We start from the raw sequence: 24,748 nt of genomic DNA, 5'->3' as shown, positions 1-24,748 counted from the left end.
TCCAGAGTAAAAATCCTCATTGGCCCAGACCGTGGATCAATGGGGAGCCCTGGCAGGATCGTAAAAGATGCTTTGCCCTGGCTCAAATCCAATAATAGCAACGTTAAACTTTGAGTGTCTGCAAGAACCTAAAGTATAAAGATAGTGATACAAAAATTGTGGTAGGTCGTTTAAAAAATCATTATCTTCCAGATATTGATAGTTTACAATTTTACCACTTTGCACCGTTAGGGCTCGTTTCCACTATCGCGAATCCGCATGCGTCCAACGCATGCGGATTCGCACATGGTATGCAAGTGGATGGGCCTGTTTCCACTGTTGCGTTGGTGATGTGCGTTTTTTTCAGCGGTGAAAAAACGCACAAAAGAGCCAACGATTTCGCCTGAGAGTGGAATGCATGCGAATCGCATGCAATGTACTTAATAGGGAAATCGCATGCGTTTTCCCCATGCGTTTTTTGCCGCGAATTCGCATAGGTACGATGTAAATTCACATAGGCAGTGACATGGTTAAAATCGCATATACCCTCACCTATGCGAATTCGCATGCGAATTCGCGGCAAAAAACGCATGGGGAATCGCATCCGCATGCTATTTTATCAGCGGTGGAATCCAGGCGATTCCGCACCGCAACAGTGGAAATGAGCCCTTAGTCAGATATGAGGCAATATTGCAGCAGAATCGATCTCACCCCCACAGCTGCTAGCTTTGCATTGCCTGATGCAATGCAAAGCTATGGAAAATACAACAATATACGGCCGCTGCCCTGCTCTCCCCATGCATACTCCCCTCCTGGGATCAATTGAGCAAAAAACGGGCACGTCAGATAAATATTTGATTGATATGTAGATTATGTACATCATAATATTGATCATAAATGCCACTGCATCCATCTTTATTAAATTTAATATATATATATGGAATCTATCCGCTGATATAACAATAGCCTGAGGGCTATGGGGGCCCGACCCTCCTCCCGCATCTCATCTTGCAGTGTAATAGTTACCTGTTTCAGCACTGCGTCGGGTACCCACTTCCTCGCAGCGGCCACATGCTCTATGCTGCCATCCTCCAGCTCCTGATGCATGTCATGTGATTGGAGCCATGTATGCAGCATAGAGTGTGTGGTTGCTGGGAGGAAGAGGAAACCCGATGCAGCGCTGCAACAGGTAAATATTACACTGTTCCCTAAGCTACTCTGCAAGGTGGGGAGAGGGAGAAGGGTCAGGCCCCCATAACCCCCGGGACCACCCATAGTTATAGGATAGGAAAGAGGGAGGAGAAGGATGCAGGGGGCTCCATGAAAAGTGTGTGGCGGCCCAGGGGGCTGTGTTATTCCCCGATCTTGACTTTTAAAAATATTGAGTAGTGTATGGGTACCTTTCACAAATCAGAAGTTCTTGCTACCCTTCATCCAACACTAGATTACTACTTTTAGGCACTGTTGATATTTACAAATATAGACAAGATGCAGCTTATATTACAAGGTTTTTCAATCTGAAGAGTTTTTATGTTTGAAACTCCAACCTTATAATATAAAGTAATAAAGTGATTACCTGCAACACTAATGTGCACATTCCACCCCTGGTACATTAGCTCGGGGGACACTTTTCCATGACTAGTATTTTGTTAATTGTATGCTTGTTTGCCTGTTCAGTGCCAACATATGATTTGATTTGGTTAGCCACCTACATAGCCAGTGCTGTCCTTTGCCAATATCTACATCACATTTTCCTGTGTCCCAACTTCTGAGTGATCTCAACTGTTTGCTGAGCTGTTGCCAGGCCTTGAAGCATGCTGACATTACAAGAGTCTGTGTACTAATGCTGCACAAACATATAAAAAGGAACTTTCTACTCAGGATCAGACTGATCTTAGTCTACTGAAGCTATGAAGCTAAAATGCCACAATTTTATTATGTCTGATTATGGGATGTCTGATTATGGGTGTTATGACAATCCATATTCTGATGAATGGGATTACTTCCCAGCTTTTCACTCCATGGGGTTTATGATGTTATTATGTTTTGATGTTCTGTCCCATCAGTATATAATTTTAATTAATTCCACAAAACAAATAATCATCTGGACTCAAGGCTCTTTTAAAATGTATTTATTAAGTTTTTTAAAGTGAAAACATTTTTAGAACTTTTCCCAATCTGCTTTTGCTGCCTGTGTCCCTGTTGGGGAGAAATATACATCCTTCCTATGCCAGTGACACAAGAACTCACGTTTGAGCCCATGGTGTCACAAATGAAGGAAGTGGATGCCAGCAATAAAAAGCTGACAGAGGTTCAGCTCTTCCCCACTCTACTAGAAATTATTTACTGACTTTATCTAGACAAGAAAAAAAACTTAAGTCTCCATTAAAAATAAGTTTACTGAGTTTCACAGTAGCTAACTGTAATGAATAGCGGAGATGCCGCCGTGCGGTCTGTCGGCGGGGCGGCTGTCTCCGTGTTCAGACCGGCGGTTTCCGCGCAGCAACATGTGTCTGGTTTGCCTGGGCCTTCTGGTGCACACAGATGGAGAGCTACGCACGTGCGCGCCAGAAGACAGGACCTTTATGCCAGCAGGAGAGGTATCAGCTGATCAGGACGATCAGCTGATCCCAGCGGAACTCCTGATTGGCTGAGTGGCTGGGGGCGGCGCTGCGGAGCGCTCTGGGTATATATAGGACTTGCCTGTCAGTTGCTGGTTGTCTGCCGTTGCGAATACTTACGTGTGAGCACTCAGACCTCAGTCAGATCCTACAGTATGTTAGAACCAGGTGGACCTGGGAATTCACACTTAGCCAGATTTCGCTCTTGTTTATTGCTGTGTTATACTCTAGACCAGTTCCAGGGTGTTGAGATCAAGGACCTCACACCCAAGCTTAGGATTACTGTGTCATTGCTGTGTTATACTTTAGACCAGTTCCAGGGTGTTGAGACCAAGGACCTCACACCCAAGCTTAGGATTACTGTGTCATTGCTGTGTTATACTCTAGACCAGTTCCAGGGTGTTGAGACCAAGGACCTCACACCCAAGCTTAGGATTACTGTGTCATTGCTGTGTTATACTTTAGACCAGTTCCAGGGTGTTGAGATCAAGGACCTCACACCCAAGCTTAGGATTACTGTGTCATTGCTGTGTTATACTTTAGACCAGTTCTAGGGTGTTGAGACCAAGGACCTCACACCCAAGCTTAGGATTACTGTGTCATTGCTGTGTTATACTCTAGACCAGTTCCAGGGTGTTGAGACCAAGGACCTCACACCCAAGCTTAGGATTACTGTGTCATTGCTGTGTTATACTTTAGACCAGTTCCAGGGTGTTGAGACCTAGGACCTCACACCCAAGCTTAGGATTACTGTGTCATTGCTGTGTTCTACTTTAGACCAGTTCCTGGGTTTCGAGACCAAGGACCTCACACCTCAGACTAGGATTGTGCTTGATATCTGTTATGACCTTTTGCTCTGTCAACCTCTCTCTTGCTTTCTGATTCGGTACCTCTGACTATCTGCCTACCAGTTGCCAACCTTGCCTGAACCCGGTTACCAAATCAGCCTTCTGTCTTCGTACCTTATCTGCTCGTGTGTTGCTGACCAGGCCTGCCCGACCCTTCTGGCTGTCACTCATCCCTCGAGTGTTCAGTCTGTCTGTACTACCCGTGACACTATTCCACCAAGTGTCTGTTAGCTGCAAGGACCTCCTGCTCCTCAGAGAGTCATTCCTGCAGTGCAGCCAGTGGCCTCTATCCCATAGGAGTCCCCTGGCTGCAGTACAGTCTGATTCCCAGTTTACCAGGGAATCACTGGCTGCAAGATTATCTCTATCCCCTTCTCTTAAAGAGATAGTTCCTGCACAGCCGAGGGCCACCTGCTCCTCAGGTGGTCTCTGGCCGAAGTTATCTGTGTCTCCCACCCCACGGGAGATAGCCTACAGTTGCACCAAACACTTACACTTTATTAGGTGTCCAGAGCGAGGTTGGTCATACTTGTATTATTGGTGATTCTGCAGATCATCCATAATCAGGTATGTCAGGAACCGGCCCGCGGCACGCCTGCGTATACGGTTCCCGACTGCGGGTTTGACCAGATTAAGCGGGGAACAGCCTTATTCAAGCTAAAACAAGGCTGGGACCCCTCAGAACACCTCTCACTGCCACCACTAGCTGTTCGCTAGACACTTCCACTCTGCTGTTGAGTCCTCAGCGCGCACTCCGCGTTTTCGTATTCGGGTCAGCTTTGCACTTAGGCCAAATACGGGAACGCCACGCACCCACACACACACACAGTTGCAATCTTACACTGTCGTGAAGCAAAGACCCACTAACAGTCGTTCCGAACGATACTGTTAGCCACTCTGCTGTCGCTACTCGCACTGGCGTTGTTCGTACGTTGGGTCAGCTGCGCGCTTAGGCCAACGTATGACAAACGCCCCCACACACAATGCAATTACAATTTCATACGGTAGTGTTGCTCAAACATACAACTAGGCATGAACTTGTACACGGTTACACTTCAGTCTCTTCTAGGCTATGAGTGTTAGTTTAGTACGGCAGAAGTCAAGCTTATTAAATAATAATTTAATATTCCAGAAAAACATAGAACAGTGCAGAACTTAATATATACAAATGATTACAAAAAACAAAGTAAAAATAGTTACAAGATAAAAGTTACAAAGATAACACACACGGATATTTGCGTAAAATAAAAATGGGGATTAAAAAAAATGTTACCAACTTGAAGGTCTCAACGTTGTCGGCAGGAGCATGCCGCTTGTTCGACCAGAAGTCGCGATCCACTCTAGCTATGCGCTAACTCCAAGAGCAGATGGTCACTAGGCATTTGCCTCTGCTTTTTATACTCTGAGCTACGCCTGGAGGCTGCAACTTCCTTGGGGAGGGGAGGAACTAGGTTTTAATTAAATCTCAGACATATTCCATTTCCAGGTAAAAGTCTATACATCAAAGATTGTGAAGTGAGTCTTTCAACTCCAGGTGAAAACTTGATTAAGGCTTTTTCCTGTCTCTGTTTTATTAGATGTAATTTACAGGGTATAGTTTTGCACCTCCACTAATGATTTAATTTCCACAGGTAAAAAATGGTATCAACAGGACTTCACCCATTTCTAATAGCCTGTCATGTACATTTCAAACGTTCCTGTGTTAGTCTCCAGACTCTGGTCCTCTTGCTTTGTGTATTGAGACAATGGGCCGTCTCCTGAGTTCAAAAAACCAGGCAGATAATCCCATTAGCACTCTCAGAGGAACTGCATACAGACTCAAAGCACCTCATATGGCCAAGACAATCACCCATTTCCTTGCCCCAAGCAATCAATGGCCACAGCTCCCTTCTAGCCGACCTATATGGAACACAGGCAGAAAAATGGAAGAATATGTTCCTGTTATCCTTACATCATAAGCACCCCAATATATTCCTGACAAGGTATACATCTGTATTGTTGATGATTCTGCAGATCATCAGTAATCAGATTCTCTCTTTGTGCTGACACGAATCGTTACACTAACATTCTAATAATACATACCTTTTACATACCTCTCTTCCATCTTCACGAGGTCCCTCCAGGAAGGCAAAGTTCCCGCGTGCTTCAAGAGGTCCGCCATTATCCCTGTCCCCAAAAAGCAGGGAATTCTCGACCTCAACAACTTCAGGCCCGTGGCACTTACATCCGTGATCATGAAAGCTTTGGAAAGCATGGTGCTCCCTCTCCTTAAGCACTCCACAGAGGGCTTGCTAGACCCGCATCAGTTCGCGTACAGAGCAAACAGGTCCACTGACGACGCCATCAACATCTGCTTGGAGCTCGTCTATGATCACCTAGATAGACCAGACTCCTACGCCAGGATCCTCCTACTGGACTTCAGCTCAGCATTCAACACAATCAGCCCCAAAATATTGCAAGACAATCTCGCTGCGCTAGGAGTCCACCCCACCCTACGCCTGTGGATCACGGACTTCCTCACCAACAGGTCCCAGGTCGTTAGGCTAGGCACTATCTCCTCACAACCTAGGATCACCAACACAGGAGCCCCACAAGGCTGCGTCCTGTCGCCGTTTCTGTTCTCTCTGTATACGAACAACTGCAAATCCACGTCAGACTCTGTAAAAGTTATCAAATTTGCTGATGACACGACTATTGTCGGTCTCATCACCAAAAATGATGAGAAGGAGTACCGCCACCAGGTCGAAAATGTCTGTCACTGGTGCAGAGAGAACGGATTGGTCCTAAACACAGCAAAAACTGTGGAGATGATAGTTGACTTCAGGAGGCGCGCCTCCACCCCACCCCCAATCCGCATTGATGGCAAGGAAGTAGAAAGAGTCCCCAGTGTCCGCCTTCTGGGCACAACCATCTCCAATGACCTGAGGTGGAAGGCCAACACTGCCTCCACACAGAGGAAAGCCCAACAGAGACTTTTCTTTCTCCGCCAACTAAAAAAGTTTGGTATGGCCCGAAAACTTCTGACGAACTTCTACTCCACTACAATTGAATCTGTCCTATGCTCTTCCATCCTGGTTTGGTACGCCAGCTCCTCCACCAGTGACAGGCTCAGACTGCAGAGGGTCATCAGATCAGCGGAGAGGATCATCGGGAGACCCCTTCCCTCTCTGGACCACCTCTACCACTCCAGGTTGTACTCCAGAGCATTAAAGATCACCAACGACCCCTCACACCCAGGCCATCGTTTCTTTAGTCAGCTCCCCTCGTGCCGGAGGCTCCGGTTTCGGTCCATCTTCACCAAGACCTCAAGACATAAAAACAGCTTTTTTCCCTCGGCTGTCAACCTTCTGAACTCTACCAAACAAAATTTCCCATCCCCAGCCCACAATACGTGCCCACACTGAGGCACTCTGCACATAGAGGGCGCTCTAGCTTAAGCGGACTCTTTGGTTGTTTTTGTGTTGTAACTTATGCCACATTGTCTCTCTGCACCTGGTATTATGTTCTGTTCTGTATCTGTATCTATATCCTGTATCAGTACCCTGTACGTGCCAAGTCCAATTCCGGGCACGACCCAGTCGTGCTTGGCGATAATAAAGATTCTGATTCTGATTGTAGAAACCTCCTAAAAGACTTGGCTGAGCACCAGAATGCATACCTGTTTGTTCCTGGGGCTGTACAGATACCAACTCCAGATGCACAAGAGTAGCAGAAGCTTCTTACTAAGATGTAAATGTGCCTCATTACAGAAACATGTCTAAGTATTGTCCCTCAGGATTCATAAATCTTAATGGGAATCATGCAACAACAATTCCTTTTGGTCTGCTCAATAACAATACTCAAATCTCTCCCACAGATACAGCTGTGATAGGAGAGGGCGACACTCTTCCATTTATAGTATCATTGTCTGTTTTCATCTATGAAGATTTAACTCCTCACATTTCAATATGTCTAAACTCTCCTGGTTGTGAACAGGGCTGGGCCGAGGCAGAGGCTGGAGAGGCTCCAGCCTCAGGGCGCAGTGTAGGAGGGGGCGCAGAATTCATTCAGCTGTCATTCCCAATTGTGTTTGAATCAGAAAGAAATATGAAAAGGGGATACATGGCAGTGACTGCAAGCCAGATAACTAGAGATTAAGGTGTTGGGGAGGTTGGAGGCCCTGGGGCACCTCTTAGTCTAATAGCAGTCAGTGTGTGACGGCTGGGGTGGGAGGGATGTAGGGGCGCACTTTGCTGTCTCCGCTTTGGGTGCTGAAGGACCTTGTCCCAGCTCTGGTTGTGAATACAGACTGCCCCGTATCTTTAGGAGAGATTTAGGTTGTTTTGGGTACCAAAAGTCAGCCCTATAGCAATATTTTAGGTGGGATTTGTGAAGAACAATTGTCGTAGCTTATTTCTGCTACACTCAGAATAAATATTCTTGCTGGTACCCATTTTATATAGATTTATAGACCTTCACTTTTTTGTATTCTCCATCTTACTGAAGAATAATATCCATAACGTTGGTATGCAACTACACAGCACTTCATTTAAAATGTATATACAATATGCCTCTGGAACTTACATGAAATTGTTTATGTGGAGGTTCTTCCTTATTCTTTGATGTCATTGAAATGTCTACTAAACACTAATCTTGAGGTATTCTTGGCATGTACTCTTTGGATTCTTCCATGGATGAGGAGGAAATCAAATGAATTACCCTGGATATCACACAACACAAGCTTCAACTTCTGACCAGAGGAAGCGTATTGCTTGTATTTTATTACTGATCTTTTATGTGTCTTTTTTTTTTTCAGGTATGGTTTGGTCAGATGTAAAGCGTCTCTGGTATGATGGCTTGGAAGACTTTCTGGAGGAATCCCGGAACCAGCTTAGTTTTGTCATGAATTCCTTGTACCTGGCAACTTTTGCTTTGAAAATTGTGGCCCACAGCAAGGTGAGTTGACTGTACAGAACAGTATTAAAGTCCGATTCCAGGCAAAAACAATAATTTATTACTGGATAACATAGGAAAAGATTTGAATTCTTTTTTTGTGTGTTTATATTACAATTTGTGTCCCCACCTGGAAAAAAGAATACTCCCTTACTTCCTTTCCTAACAGGAACTGGATACATTTCTAAAACAGGAAGAACAACTTTAAAAAGTTGTTTGTTTTTTTCCTTTTGTCTAAATGTAGCATTACATCCTGTAGTTTTATGTCTACTGTCAGGTGCTGAGCGACCACTAGATGGCAGTTTTCAGCTGTTATTGATTGGCAGAGTTTTCGCCAGGTCTAATTGGCTTTCAGGTGAATAGTTACTGCTGCCTTAAAGGCACCCTGCAATGAGAGGGATAAGAAGGCTGACATATTTATTTACTTTTAAGAAATGTCAATTGCCTGGCTGCACTAGTGCCTGAATTGCAAAACTGAAACAAGCTTGCAGCTAATATGGCCAGGCTTTAATCAAAGCACCTGATATTCATAGTCATTCTGGGTCTGTGGCTGAAAGTAAAGTGATATTGGATCGGCAGGGAAGTCTTGAAATTGGCATTTTGTAAATGGAAAAAGGCAGTCTTCATATCCCTCTCTCTACAGTGTCCCTTTAAGTTAAGGCAGGGTTATGGAAATAAGCTAATTTTCAGTTGGAGGTTGCTGTTATAGAGCTTCCCAAGTAAGGCAGGGGACACACTTTTTTGTACGTGTTTTCTGCACAGAAAAACAGATTTAAACTAAAAACTCATGTTAAAGAGAACCCGAGGTGTGTTTAAAGAATGTTATCTGCATACAGAGGCTGGATCTGCCTATACAGCCCAGCCTCTGTTGCTATCCCAAACCCCACTAAGGTCCCCCTGCACTCTGCAATCCCTCATAAATTACAGCCATGCTGTGAGGCTGTGTTTACATCTGTAGTGTCAGCCTCAGCTGCTCCCTCACCTCCTGCATAGCTCCCGTCCCTGCCCCTGTCCCTTCCCTCCAATCAGCAGGGAGGGAAGGGATGCAGGCGGGGACTGGAGTTCTGCAGGAGGCGGGGAGAGCAGCAGACTGACACTATAGAGATAAACACAGCCAGCTCTGACAAGCTGTTTGTCAGCAGCGTGGCTGTGATTTATGAGGGATTGCAGAGTGCAGGGGGACCTTAGGGGGGTTTGGGATAGAAACAGAGGCTGGGCTGTATAGGCAGATCCAGCCTCTGTATGCAGATAATATTCTTCAAACCCACCTCGGGTTCTCTTTAAAGGAATACTATCGATTCACATATTTTTTTCAATTGGCACAGGAATTGTTTGGGAAGTGCTGCTAAATACTGGTGTATACATTTTAGTAGCAACTTCTTTGTTTACTGTTAGCAAAATACTTTCAAAGTTTACTGACGCCAAAACTGACGGCTGACTGAGCCATGAGGAGAGGGGAAATTCCCCTCACACTTGATCAGTTAACTCTATGTGTAGCTCTGTGTGTGTCAGAGAGAGCTCCCAACAGCTGCAGCTCCTGTGTCCTGTGTTTCTGACTGACCTGTCTGAAGAGAGCAGAGGAAATGTAACTAATTGTCAGAGCTTTTTCATACTGGTTTTGCTTTCAGTGTTTGATATGTTTGATATTTGCTTTCTTTAGTCTGATATGCAACTCTGGCTGTGCATTGAAGCAGACACCCCTTCTGCAATTGATTTGTCCCAATATAGCTAAATCCTACCCTCATCAAATTACAGCTTTTGCCTCTGATATTTAACATGAAAAGTAGGAAAATGTTTACACAGCTACTTAGACATTATTTGCACACTGTCATTTTAGAACACTTGGGTATCGATAGTATTCCTTTAATCAATGGGCTAATTAAAGAGACTCTGTAACAAAAATGGCATCCTGTTTTCAAACATCCTACAAGTTCCAAAACCTATTCTAACGTGCTCTGGCTTACTGCAGCACTTTCTACTATCACCATCTCTGTAATAAATCTGCTTATCTTTCCCCTGTCGGACTTGTCGCCCTGTGTCTGGAAGGCTGCCAAGTTCTTCAGTGTTGTGGTTCTGTGATGCAAGCCTCCCTCCAGGCACCTCTATGCACACTCCCGTGTGTGTTATTTAGATTAGGGAAGGTTCTATCTGCTCTCTTATCTTTTACAAGCTGGATAAATCCTCCTCTGAGCTGGCTGGGCTTTCACGAACTGAGAAATTAGACACAGGCAGAGCTGTTTGCTGGAAGAAAGGATCAGCCTGTCACTTCAGTGCATGAGAGCTGCAGTGGGAAAGAAACACACAAATGATCTCTTGAGATTCAAAAGGAAGGCTGTATACAGCCTGCTTGTGTATGGATGTATTTTCTGTGTGTGGACATAATGTACATCAACCTACTTACTGTTTTGGTGGCCATTTTGTTTGTTTATAAACAAACTTTTTTAAACTGTTGTTAACCACTTTACCCCCGCCCGTACGGATTTCTCCGTCCCTTTTTCCATCCTTTAACCCCCAGGGACGGAGAAATCCGTACTTTCCGCGTTCCCGACGCTGTCCGCGCTCCCGCTTGTAAACACGCCGCCCGCCGCTAGTAAACACGCCGCCGCCCGCTCGCCCGGAGATCAATGAACGGGAAAATCCATTCCCGTTCGTTGATCTAAGCCCCACAATGATCCGCTGCTCTCCTATGGGCAACGCGATCATTGTGAGAAAAAACTCACGTGTCCAGCCTCCTTATACTTCCTCCAAGCTTCCGGAAGGACGCTTGGAGGTCGCATTAAAACAAAAAGTTACTGTGGCCATCTTGTGGCCAAATAGTAAACTACACCCTACACATTTTTCACATACAAATAAATGACTTTTACACAAAAAATTAACTCATTACCTCCCACACTCCCCATTTTTTTTTTTGTAATTAAAAAAAAATTCAAAAATTTACAATTAAAAAAAATACATAAATAGTTACCTTAGGGACTGAACTTTTTAAATATTTATGTCAAGAGGGTAGAACACTGTTACTTTATAAACTATGGGCTTGTAATTAGGGATGGACGCAAAACTGAAAAAAATGCACCTTTATTTCCAAATAAAATATTGGCACCAAACATTGTGATAGGGACATAATTTAAATGGTTTTATAACCGGGACAAAAGGGCAAATAAATTTCATGGGTTTTAATTACAGTAGCATGCATTATTTAAAAACTATAATGGCCGAAAACTGAAAAATAATTATTTTTTTCCCCACATTTTTCCTATTTTCCCATTAAAACACATTTAGAAAAAAATAATTCTTGGCATAATGTCCCACCTAAAGAAAGCCTAATTGGTGGCGGAATAAACAAGATATAGTTCATTTCATTGCGATAAGTAATGATAAAGTTATAGACGAATGAATGGAAGGAGCGCTGAAAGGTGAAAATTGCTCTGGTGCTCAGGGGGTAAAACCCCTCAGTGGTGAAGTGGTTAACCACTTTTAATGCGGCGGAGAGTGGCGAAATTGTGACAGAGGGGAATAGGAGGTGTCCCCTAACGCACTGGTATGTTTACTTTTGTGCGATTTTAACAATACAGATTCTCTTTAACACTTAATGCATTTTTCACGTGTAAATGTATTTCCCACGGTCCCACCACTACTGTCCTTAATATCAGAACATGCATTGCCGATAAGTATGCCAGAAAACAGCAGGGCCTTCTGGACCCCCCCTGAAATAGAAGCCAGCCCTGCCATGGCCGTCTGCAGAATACAAACGAACACAACAAATATTGCTAATTTCACTTTGTATGTGATTAATCCTGATGCCTGATCTGAGTGCGACCCTCAGTCTGGTTCATAAGTCTGTCCCAAGTTAGCAATATTTGTAGTGAAAGTAAAGTGGTGTATGATTATTTTTGTCTCAGTCAGGCTTTAGCATGTGAAATTAAAGCGACTCACTGTTGTTCTAAGAAAAGATCTGATGTCTTGTAAACAAGACAAGATTACTGGAATATGAGACATTCATATATTATCTACCCGGTATACCTATTAAAAAAAAGTTTTTTTTGTTTGTTTTTTATCTCCACTAGTTTCACCAAATTGCAGAGAGGAAGGACTGGGATGCCTTTCATCCAACTCTGGTTGCAGAAGGTCTTTTTGCTTTTGGGAATGTTCTCAGCTATCTCCGTCTTTTCTTCATGTATACAACTAGCTCCATCCTCGGCCCGCTGCAGGTAACTCTAGTGCAACCTCAATACAATTGTATTTCTTAGTCATAAAAAATGGTTACAAGGTGGTAGTAGAGAGGCACTTACTTTCTCAAATGTACCACCGTGAAGGATAACGACCACCTCATAATACATCTCACCTATGATACCTTTCAATGCAAAAACTAAATATAGGGAGCCCAGGATGCAAACATTAGACACCTACGCTGCTGCAAATAACGGGGTAAACTGTGCAAAGGAATGCATGGAATGGCATTTTATCTGCCAGCAGTGCCCACTAGCGGCAGCCATTTTTCCTTTGTTGGACCCATGTTTAAAAAGGCCTATGCTGGAAAAGGCTAATGTCGGACGTAGTCCAACATAGGATTGGAAAGTCAGAACTATGACGGATAATCCAGACTAACACAATGGCGCTGTTCCATACTTCATAAAACAGTAAAGTAATAGTAGACTGTTTATTCTCAGCATTACAGTGGACAAGTTGGGCATAACATACAAAGTTCATTGGAAGGTTAGAGAGCTGATTTTGAAATATATTTCACAAATGGCTCTTTAGTTCATAAAAACAACAAATTTGAAGGCCAACAATCTAAAGATTCAGGAGCAGACGCCTAGTTTCCTCATCTGTCAGATAAGGAATGCCTGCTGAATGACATCACAAACAAACCTCTCCACCAGCAACATCCATTTTATACCATTCCTTGCATTCCTTTACACAGTTTACCCAGTTATTTGCAGCAGCTTAGGTGTCTAATGTGGCCAGTCTGTCTTTTTCCTCATTACAAATAATGGATGTTTATACGGTGGGTTAAAATGTATCCCAGGAATATTACGGAAAATAAGACAAAAATCTGAAGATACATTTTTCCCATATAATGTGACAAGGCGTGAGTATAAAATAACCTTTCCACCAAGTCAGTGCTAAAAACACAAGAAATGGCCAAGTTTGATGTTGAATATTGACAGATTCATGCAGTTATGCCATTTAGCAATACCAGTTCTAGGAAACGGCACTATTGAAGGACCACTATCGCCAAAACTTGTAGAATTGTACATTTCTTTGTATGCATATGTATCAAATGTACAGTATATTTATCCCTGTCCTGAGTAAAATGAGCTATAAATTTCCTTTCTCCTATGTTGTTGTCACTTACAGTAGATAGTAAAAGTATGACAGATCTGACAGGTTATGGACTAGTCTATCTTTTCATGGACTAAACCATCTATTCATGGGAGATTCTCAAGGTTTTCTTTATTTTCAAAAGAACTTACTGAATGCCCGTTGCTCAGTTCAGCTGCCAAAATAGTATGCAAGTGGGTAGGGAGGCTGGCTGACATTTCGGTATAGATCCTTTCCAGATATTGCTTCTGTAAAACGTGAAAAGAATACTGAGAATCTCCCATGAGGAAGTGGATACATCCAAAACCTGTCAGTTCTGCCAGACTTTTACTACCTTATGTACATGACAGCAACATAGCAGAAAAATAATTCATAGCTCATTTTACTCGGGGAGAAATGCACTTCTTATATGTATCTGTACAAATGTATTTTATTTTTTCCCCCATGACAGTGGTCCTTTAAGAATAAGGATTGGAACATCATGCCTAATACAGGGCATAACTGAGTCTTTACCTTGTGTAAGCATTCTTTGCTATATAGCTAAATCTGCATACAGATCATACTAATCAGTCTTCTGTATCTATCTACTTGGAAATAAGTTCACCTAGTGGGCATCATTCACTAACACTGTACTAGGCCACCATGGGCTGCAAGTAGGGAAAACTCCGCAGATCACGCATTGGATAGAAAGTTTTTGGCTCCTACTCAAAAAATAATATTCTTGAACTGGAATAGGCACAGGAATAGGTGCAGAGAGGAACCACTAAACTATTAACTAAGTGGCAAGGAGATCCTTGAAACAAAATCCCTAGAAATACATTAAGAGACAGGAACACCTTTTATAAATCTATAAATGTCTGATACAGATAATGTAGTTCAAAGTTCAAAGTTAGTTACTTAAAAGCAAACCTGTGAGGAAGCAAAGGTGAAAATGTATATATACAGTACTTACCTAAGTGGTGGCAAGCCCCTGTATGCTCCATGCTTCCCGTATCATCCTTGATCCTTTTCCTGTTCACTGCCATGCTCATGTCCGCTTACAAGTGCGGCTGTACTGGGAATGTGCAAGTACAGTGCCCACCTGTGTAGTAGCACAAAGCTGCTTGTGCACAGAAGAAAAAGCCATGCACTAGCCGTTTCTTGCTACTGTCCATGCATGGTCTATACTCACACATGTCAGTTATGCTTAGAGGGTCTCAGCCCTGGATCAATGGGGCCAAGAACAATGGAAAAAGCCTCTGGACTATCCAGTGTTTTCCCTCTGCTAAAGTAAGTATCTAGCCTTCCTTCTAAATACCACTTCAGGTTCACTTTCAGATCACCACAGACGACTTGAGGGCGACGCTGGAGGCTGGGTGAAAAAGAGATTTAATCTGTAGTTGTGGTAAGAAGGCTGTGCGGAAATGTGAAATACTCTGCTGACAGAACTAGTTCTAGAGTTTTAAGAGGGGATTGTATGTTTTTTTAAAACAATAAAATATATTTTATTAATTAATTCCCTTTTAAAGCAGAATTGGTCACTCTTTTTGGTACCTGCCTAGCGGGGGGGGGGGGGGTGCAAAGTGGAGTCTTCACCCTGTTGTTAGTGGTTAACATTGATAGACTTTTTTCAACCAAATAACCATACGACAATGTAAAACCACTAAACTATCAAATCAAGCATATTTTTAAATCTCTCAAACATCTTATTTCCTTATTTCTCATTAGTAATTATTACACAGCCATTGCCTGCGCTGCAGACATGTAAAACTGCCTTAACCTCACTTTGAGAGGGACCCTGTTTTGTGCACAACCTTCTCTGTAGTAGATTTTTACCTAGTCACTATTTCTGTCTGTTTCTTACAGTTAGTCCATTCAGTGACAAACACAGTGGCTTACATGCTAGGTTCTGACCAGTATACTGCAGCCGTCTATGTTTTTAGAACTTTCCGAAGCCAGGACTCCATGTTCACTTGCTATGATCTATTTATAGCTGTGTGGGCATTATGGTTCATGCAGCTATATGGATCACCTTATTTTTCACAGCTTTAAAAGGTTCTAAGGAAACACACAGGAAAGAATTTGGAGTATAATAAAAGTACTTTTACAGATCTTGTGGCACCTACATTTGAAAAGCAGTGTCAGCTTTCAAAGCTGAAAAAAACATATTTGCTTTAATACTGAATGCATGATAGACACACCACAGTCTTAAAATAAACCACACAATTATGGAACTTATAAGACCTCTTCTAGTTATAGACCTCTGCTATGCACACTGTGAATGTGATCGATATTTAACATTTATTTTAATCCAATAATTCAGTTATGACACAGTTCATCTTTTCTAAACCTCAAATGTTCAGCCCTAATTTGGCTGTGCTCTCCTTGCATGAGCCTGGCATATGTCCATTGCAGTCTTGGGCCAATTTAGGGGGAACATTAAGTTCCCCGATTAACTTATCTGTATGTTTTTGGGATGTGGGATGAAACTGGCGAACCCGGAGGAAACCCACCCAGACACAGGGAGAACATTGAACATTTGTTTATTTTTCTTAAGTTTAGCAACACTGGCATCGCTAGAAATCACTGGATCCCCCAGCAGACCTTAGTATGGCCCCTCCCAGCCGAAGTCATGGATGTTAAGTAGTCATTTAGTCTTCAGATATTAGTATTAATAGTAGGTAGCCTTTGTGCCCTCCCAAATATTAGTGTTAAGTAGGCTTTGCTCCACCTCTTTCTCACACACACACACACACACACACACACACACACACACACACACACACACACACACACACACACACACACACACACACACACACACACACACACACACACACACACACACACACACACACACACACACACACACACACTGTTACACTCACCATCCTGTACGGTTCCAGCGTGCTCGCGGGCGCGTCTCTACGCACGCGCGCGCGGGTGTGCTGGGTTTAATATCCTGTCCGTGTGTTTTGGCGTGTTTTGGCGCGCACAGCATTCACGCACTTGGCCTGTGCGCAGGAAAGGTCGCGCGCATGCGTACTAAGTGTGCAGTGCGCATGCGCAGGCGTTATTGTTGGCGCCCAAACTCACTATTTAAGCTGGCCTGCCCTTCTCAGGAGTGCTGTTTGTTCTTACAGCGTTGTTTGAGCGAATACCTGTATCCTGATCTGTATTTCCTGATTTGACCTTGGCTTGTGAACCCGACTACTCCTGATCTCTGCCCGTCCTGACCCTTGGCTTGTGTTCCCGAATTACGATTGTCTGCCGCCTGCCTCGACCTCCTGCTTGTCTCCGATTCTCCAGATATCCGCATGTCCTGACCTCGGCTCCGTCCACGACTACGATGGTCTGTCTCTAGCTCTCCACATTGAGCTGTTAACCTGTTCTCCGATTCACTGTGGAATTACCTTAAAGCGCAACCTGGTGGACACTAGGCAGCTAAGTATCCACTTCCCCCTCAAGGGGTTGTGGCTGAAGACCCGTGGTCACTTAGATCCTGTGCTTGGGTGGTTCATATCGCAGTGGAAAGGTCAACAGCACCTGACCCGCTCTGCCAGACGTAACACACACACACACACACACCAAGCAATATAAGTATTAGATGCTCCCACCAGCAGATATCAACATTAGGTAGATGTTTGCCCCCAAGGATCCCCTCAATTGCAACAGAGCATGAACTTACGTGTCTTGGCTGGATATTGTACTGGTTAAGGGCTCTGCCTTTGACATGAGAGACCAGGGTTTGAATCCTGGCTAGAGTCAGAACCTTTTCAGTAAGAAGTCCTTGGGCAAGACTCCCTAACACTGCAGGGTGGCCTCTTGAGCGCGTCCTTAGTGGCTGCAGCTTTTGAGCGCTTTGAGTTCAACAGAAGAAAAGCGCTATATAAATGTTAGGATTATTATTATTATCCTGCCATGCCACTCCCACCTTATGCCTGCCTGATTATCGTGGTGGTAGTAGTGAGGTTTTTTTGTTATACCTCTTCCTTAAAGAAAACTGAAAGCAAATGGTGCATGGAAATTACCATTGTTGACTCCCCTTTAACAACGCTACTTGTTGGAACGTATTGCAGATCCTTTGCCTTTTTTCCTATTTTTGAATAACTGACACAGAACAAGCATGCAAATCGGGTGTCCCTACACCTCTCCGCATCTGGCGAATACAATCCTTGCTCCCGACATGTCACTTATGAAGCCAAAACAAAAGCAAGACAGTGTTAGGCTTGGTGGTGTATTCTCCACAGTCAGCATGCAACGCATGAGCTGACGTGCAGGAGGTACACACACTAGCACCAGGAATCAGGATATCCCTAGTATAGTGGAGGGGAGGACTGACTTCAATAGGAGATTGTGGCGCACAGAGCCGGTGCAGATCCGACAGCCACAAACAATACTTTCGCGATAACGTCTCAGCGCAAGGTAGCACTGAGCGCATAAACCAGAACTGAGGAGATCAGGACAGGAAGACAGAATAAACGCTTGCTAGCTAGCCGCTACTTAGTGACAGCAAGCGTCCACAACAAGACAGACTGGAATAAGGCAGCCAATGCGTTGCAGCGATGGCGTGCCTCACAAAGACAGGACAGGATAGTCAGGAAATAGCAGGATCAAGATAGATGAACGTAACACAGACAAATATACAATGAGTATGTTTTCCTAGCGTATTACAATTACAGCTATCAATGAAACTATTTGTAACGTCTGACTAACATATGTATATATCGGCAATGAACCGATATATGACATAAGCAGGAACACTGACTAGGACTGGAGCAATACAGGGAACAGGACTCAGAAGGATTCGCTATCTCTTCGCAGAGATGAACGCAATCCACAAACGGTAACAGAACAGGATTCAGAAGGATTCGTTATCTCTTCGCAGAGATGAACGCAATCCACAAACAGAACCAGGAGCAGGATAACTAACTCAGCACGGGTGATCACGATACGCGCAAACTACCAAAATGTGCTGGAAAGCTGACTAACCGAACACAGGATATAAACAGTTCGTGTACGTATAGATCAGCGACACTGATGTATCAACGTAACACGAATACAAGGAAAATAATAAACGTGCTGGTATGCATATATATTGCAATGAACCATATATATTGGGCAATGAACCAATATATGATGCAAGACCAGCAAAGTATCTTTAGAACAAGAAACACGATCTGGGGCTGAAGCAACAGCAAGACAGGCTTAAACTGAAGCTATGATAACCCGAGGAGTCCTGCAGGAAGCAGATCTTTATACTGAGGTCATCCAATGGGAGCAGACATGCAGATTCCCACACAGGTGAATGATAATCAGTCACAAGCTGACAGCAGGGAAAGGCAGACAAAGCTATGCAGCTTGCATGGAAAGAGATCAGAACTGCCTGAGCTGCAGCACTACTACTGCCAGCAGTACCTGCTGCAGCAGCGATCATGACAGACAGCTAGTCAGCTATCTTTTTTTGTTGTAGATGACTACAGGCTGTTTGCAGTAGCAATAGGCGCGTCTAATAGTATTAACATGGAGAAGGATTCATTTATGCAGTGAAAATAGAATACGAGTTAAAATTAATGATATTTGAGATGTTCATTTATTGGTCCACCCGCCAGTGAACTGGGAAATGTATAACTGAGCAATTTTCTGTCTCTTTATTAAAACAGGGGAGAAGTTTTGGCATGCTTCTCTAACTCTTGGCAAAAACAAGATAATTTGATATAAAGTGTAACTTCTATCTTTCCCGATTTAAAAAAAAGGAAAAAAATTAAAGAACTGCCATTTACTGTACTAAGTTCCTTGGTTCCCACAGATTAAAACAACATTTCAAAAATAAAACATTTTCTTTGATGAGATATTTTTGAAGCCGAGTTAAATGCAATAATGAAATCAGGCAAATGATACCAGTAAAGGTAAAAAGTGTTTAGAAGCCAAATGTGGACACAATATTATTTCCATGAACCAAATGTGCTTGCCACTGCAGTACACCTTGTTTACTCTGCCCTAAAGATTTGGCGGATGGGTTGATCAGGTGTGACCAACTGACCAAATGACACCAAAAGAAGTAAGAAAAATAGATGTCAGACTTCATTTTTAAGAATATCTGCAGTACTCTACAAAGCACATTGACTTGTAGGTTACAGGACATAGGTGGTAAACAACTACAAGACTTTAGTTTGGTAAGAGGAAAGTAGCCAGTCAATAGAGGTTATAACCCCATATGGGTAGGTACAGCTGTGGCAAGCATAACTACACAATAATTCAACCTTTTAACTTCCAAAGGTGGTACTTATAATTCACTCACCATAATTTATTCAACATGATTGTATTGAAGCAGAAGACATTTTTGAGTGAGCTAATGGCCTTTAGTGACTTCCTCTAGAGAAAAGGGTAGATTTAGACAGGCCAAGTTTTAAGGACAAAGCTTCGGGAGACTTAATGAGGATAGCCATTCGAGTACCCGGGGGGCATCAATGACAGGGGACTGACCCAACAATTGAGAGTAATACTATTCAAATACCTTAATCACCCTGTGTGGAAGAGTTTCTAAATGACCAAACTTATTTTGCACTTTGTAACTCTGAGGGGCTTTATAAAACTGGTTACGTTTATGAGCAAACATAGGCATTGTGCCCATAGAAGGTACATTTAGCCTTAATGAATTTCAAAGCTTTATCTTTTTTGTTCTTGAGAAGGACATTAAGTTTGGCCTGTTTATGTTAAAGTAAAAGACATTAGAGAGACCATGACGCTTATAAAGCTACTCCAGTTCGCTAGTGAGAGAGACAATTTTATGGGTCCTATGTTTTTTTTTGCTGGGATAGCCTTAAAAACAAGAACCGGCTTATGAGTGGTCCAAAGAAGGCCCGAAGGCTCGGGGACACAGTCAAAGAAGTGCTAAAGCAAAAGCAATCTTCAATGGCCACAGAAACTTCTACTCGATCTACCATGAAGCCAAAAGGCTGTCATTCACCTTCTAGATGCTAAATTGAAAAGCGTGGCCTAAATTAGTAATCCTTAATGAAAAGGAATTATGATCTGACTAAGCACAAAAATGTATGTCAGAGACTAAAGTATTCACATCTAGGTTAGGAGATAAAAATATATAATCTAAAGGGGCCCATACACCTAACGATTTTCCTGCCGATATACAGCCGTTTCGATCACAGTGATCGAAACGGCTGTGAAATCGCAGCGCACACCGCTGACAGAACAATCAATTTCTGTCCGAAATCGATTGTTCCCGTCGATTCCCGTCGACCCATTCGTGCGGAAGATTTTTCTCGGTCACTGGAGGGTCAGGAGTGCGTCGTTAGCGGCGTTTGATTGCCCGACGACCGACGCAATACAACGGTAAAACATTACCTGCTCCAGCCGGCGCGAGTCCCCTGGTCTTCTTCTCCGCTTCGGGCTCCAGACCGTTTCTTCTCCGCTTCGGGCTCCAGAGCTACACAGAACTTCCTGTCCCGGCAGGAAGTTTAACCACTTGCCGACCGCACACTCATACCGTGCGGCGGCAAAGTGGTAGCTGGAGGACCAGCGACGCTTATCTGCGTCGCCAGGTGCCTCCCTAATTAATCAGGAAAGGCCGCTCGCGCGAGCGGCCGTTTCCTGTTAGACCACGGAGCGGGTCTCCGTGAATAGGCTGCGAGCCGCTGATCACGGCTCGAAGGCTAAATGTAAACGCAGGAGACGTTTGTCTCCTTTGTTTACATTGAACGGCACTGCTGCGCAGTAGCGCCGTAAGGCAGATCGGCGATCCCCGGCCAATCAGCGGCCGGGGATCGCCACCATGTGACAGAGGACATCCTGTCACAGGCTGCACAGGACGGATAGCGTCCTGTGCAGCCCCGCTCACCAGGGGTGAGAGGGAGGGGGGGAATTTCGCTGCGGAGGGGGGCTTTGAGGTGCCCCCCCACCCGCAACATGCCAGCCGGCAGGAGCAATCAGACCCCCCCTGCACATCATCCCCATAGGGGGGAAAAAAGGGGCACGATCTGATCACTCTGCATGCAACCTGATCTGTGCTGGGGGCTGCAGAGCCCACCCAGCACAGATCATTAAAAAACACGCTGGTCCTTAAGGTGGGGGGGGGGGGTAAAGGCTGGGTCCTCAAGTGGTTAAACAGCAGAGCGCCCTCTACTGTTTAAACTTCCTCTGGACAGGAAGTTCAGTAGCCGGAGCGGAGCCGGAGCTGAGAAGAAGACAGCGGGGATTCATGCTGGCCGGAATAGGTAATGTATGAGGGGGGGGGGGGGGGGGGCGGCAGCTCCACAGATTGTGATCGATTTCAGCCTGAAATCGATTCACAATCTGTTTGCAGTAAAGGTGGCCATACGATCCCTCTCTGATCAGATTCGATCAGAGAGGGATCTATCTGTTGATCAAATCTGATGGCAAATCGACCAGTGTATGGCCACTTGTAAGGCATAGGATTGATGGAGGTGTGAAAAAAGGTGTATTTCCATGCGCCCATATTAAATGCTCGCCAGATGTCTATCAGCTGAATACAAGAGATCAGCTTTGACAAGCGTCTTGGGAAGCAATGAGCAGAAGGAGACAGTGTGCTTTTAATGTAGTTAGCATTGGCCACTACATTAACGACGTCTCCAGCTAAAACTATATTGGTTGAATAAAAGTTTTCCAGCAGAGAAGCAACTTTGGACAAAAATTCTGTTTGCTTGTGCAGTGTTGGAAGCATAACAATTAAATAAAGTGGTTTGATTGCCCTACAATGTCCCCCTCAATATCAAAATCTGCCCTCAAAGTGCTTATACATATCCTGAAAGTCAAACAAGGTATAATTGTGAATAAAGATCGAGACCCCCCTAGCTTTCTTAAAGAATGTAGCGCTATAAGAGCGACTAAAAGCTTTGTTAAAAAGCCAGGAACCTTCCCATGCATAAAATGGGTATTATCCAAGTAAGCAATGTTCCACTCAATGATCCAGCAAAAATAATTTTTATTATGGCAGTAAAACACGGCACAACATGTCTGCTAACATGTTTCGATCACACAATGGTCCTTAGTCATTGTGTGTTTGAAACATGTTAGCAGACATGTTGTGCCGTGTTTTACTGCCATAATAAAGATTATTTTTGCTGGATTATTGAGCGGAATATCACTTACTTGGATATTGGCTGTTCAGGGTGGAGTTGCCTCGTTCCCGCTCTGACCCTGCTGGGTTGAGCGCACCTCACTTCACATAAAATAGGTATCTTGCAAAAATAACAAAAAGCCTCCAAGTTGTTTATAAAAAAAGGAAAGGCTTTTCACCTTTTGCAGGGCTTGCTGAATCCCTGCACATTGTGGGTAATCAACAGCCATATTTAAACATATATAGAACGATAGACATAAATATCAAGGCACAATCATTTTAAATATAATCTCATCATCATCAATAGAACATTGAATAAGGTAGATTTGTCAGATCTTTACTACCTACTGTAATTGACAGCAACATAGGAAAAAAGCAATTCAGCATTTAAACCTTTTATTTTCTTTATACACATGTAAGAAGATTGTATGTACGGTAATAGCTTTTAGATTTATTTTACTTACTTATATGCATAAACATTTGCAGGGGTCTTTTATTGCTTCCGCTGGGGATGGTTTGACTTGGATTGCAGACATGGAGTTTTTCTGATAGATCTGAGCTGGGCTGCTTGGTGACTAGCAGAGGGGGAGCCCAGCACATGCGCCTCCATCTTCCAGCTGTAATCTAAGCTGCAGTAATCACTGCTGGATTTATGCTCTAATGCTTTCTCATTTCATAATGATTTCCCTGGATGGGTTGCTTTTGCCAGAAAATAGGGCCAGCTTCACAAGTATGTTTTCTTTATGTGGCTTTTGAACACTCCTATGGTCCTCAAATATTACAGTGTTTAATCAGAAAATGATGAAAACCTATTCTTGGAATGCAGTTGTGGTATAAAAGTGTTCTCTGTATACTCTAGGAGGTAATATCCCCTAGAGCCTTGGTCAGGTGAAAAATCACTATAAATTTTGGTTATATATACTAGGCACTCATCCATGTTTCTTATTAGTTACCTGTCTGAGTGATGGATTATATGATTCGAAGAGAGACCATGAAATGTAGATGTCTAAGTGAGGGTTATAGTTACCACAATTGCTTCAGTATTGTGTCTGTGATAGTGGAAGCAGCGAGGATGGATAGCACACATGGGCTATATAAAAAAAGTATAGAAGCACAAAAACATAGACCATGAATCCCTTTTTAATTATTACCACCTGCATTAACAGTTACACTACTTGCATAGTGTGTAGTACTCTAGCAACATTTGCATTGCCTAGGTAATGTAGGTTGCACTAATTGCGCAATGCACTGCATATGTATGCAAGTGTACTGGACTGGTACACAGTACACATTTTTCATCCGGCACATATGTAAACCTATCCTTCACTTATTGAGCTGTATCATGCCGATGAATTCAGTGAAGGGAGTGGAAGCACAACTGATAATGATACTCTCATAAAGACATAAAATGGATTGGACCTGATTCACAAATCTTTTCTGTTAAATTATCTCACCTTATTTATTAACTCACAATTTATCTCTACTTAAATGACTTAACTCGTGATTTATCTCTCCCTATCTAACGTAAAGTGAACCTCCAGACTAAAAATCTACTCAGCAGCACTGAAAAGGCTTGGTGTTTCTTTAACAGGTTCACAGCATCAGAACTTTTTTTTTCAAACCCAAACCTAATTTTTAGCTGCTTTGAAGCTAAGCTCCGCCTCATCAAAGAAAACTGCCCGGGCATTTTTCCTCTGATGCTGTGCAAAGCACGATGGGATCTCTGATGTTGTTGTTCTGGTTGCCTAGCAGCTGGGAAGGGTGATCAGGACACAGGACAGTTGGAACTGTGTCTCATGCTCTCTGTCACCTCCTTTCAACCAAAAAGATGGCTGCCCTCATGAAATCACAAACCTTTGCCTGTTCTTTTAAAACAGGGTGGATAAGGGATTATATTACCTATCTATTTTAATTAACATAACTAATGTAACTTAATGACAGTATGTTTGTTTAGGCTGAAGTTCCTCTTTAAC

General features: G+C 43.4%; 1 protein-coding gene across 2 annotated transcripts in view; it reads left to right on the top strand.

Annotated features, from left to right (window-relative positions):
- Window positions 1–24,748, top strand: part of TRPC1 (transient receptor potential cation channel subfamily C member 1) — an 89,430-nt gene that overhangs the window by 43,902 nt on the left and 20,780 nt on the right. For both annotated transcript variants that reach the window (XM_068280776.1, XM_068280777.1), the window contains 2 exons: window positions 8,244–8,383; window positions 12,445–12,588. In XM_068280776.1, the coding sequence (XP_068136877.1) occupies window positions 8,244–8,383; window positions 12,445–12,588 (284 nt within the window). The remainder of the gene's footprint in view (window positions 1–8,243; window positions 8,384–12,444; window positions 12,589–24,748) is intronic.

This window comes from Hyperolius riggenbachi, chromosome 4, assembly GCF_040937935.1.
Source record: "Hyperolius riggenbachi isolate aHypRig1 chromosome 4, aHypRig1.pri, whole genome shotgun sequence".
In the NCBI taxonomy this organism is placed as follows: domain Eukaryota; kingdom Metazoa; phylum Chordata; class Amphibia; order Anura; family Hyperoliidae; genus Hyperolius; species Hyperolius riggenbachi.
The sequence above is the reverse complement of the archived record's forward strand: the minus strand, read 5'-3'. Positions and strand labels throughout refer to the sequence as shown.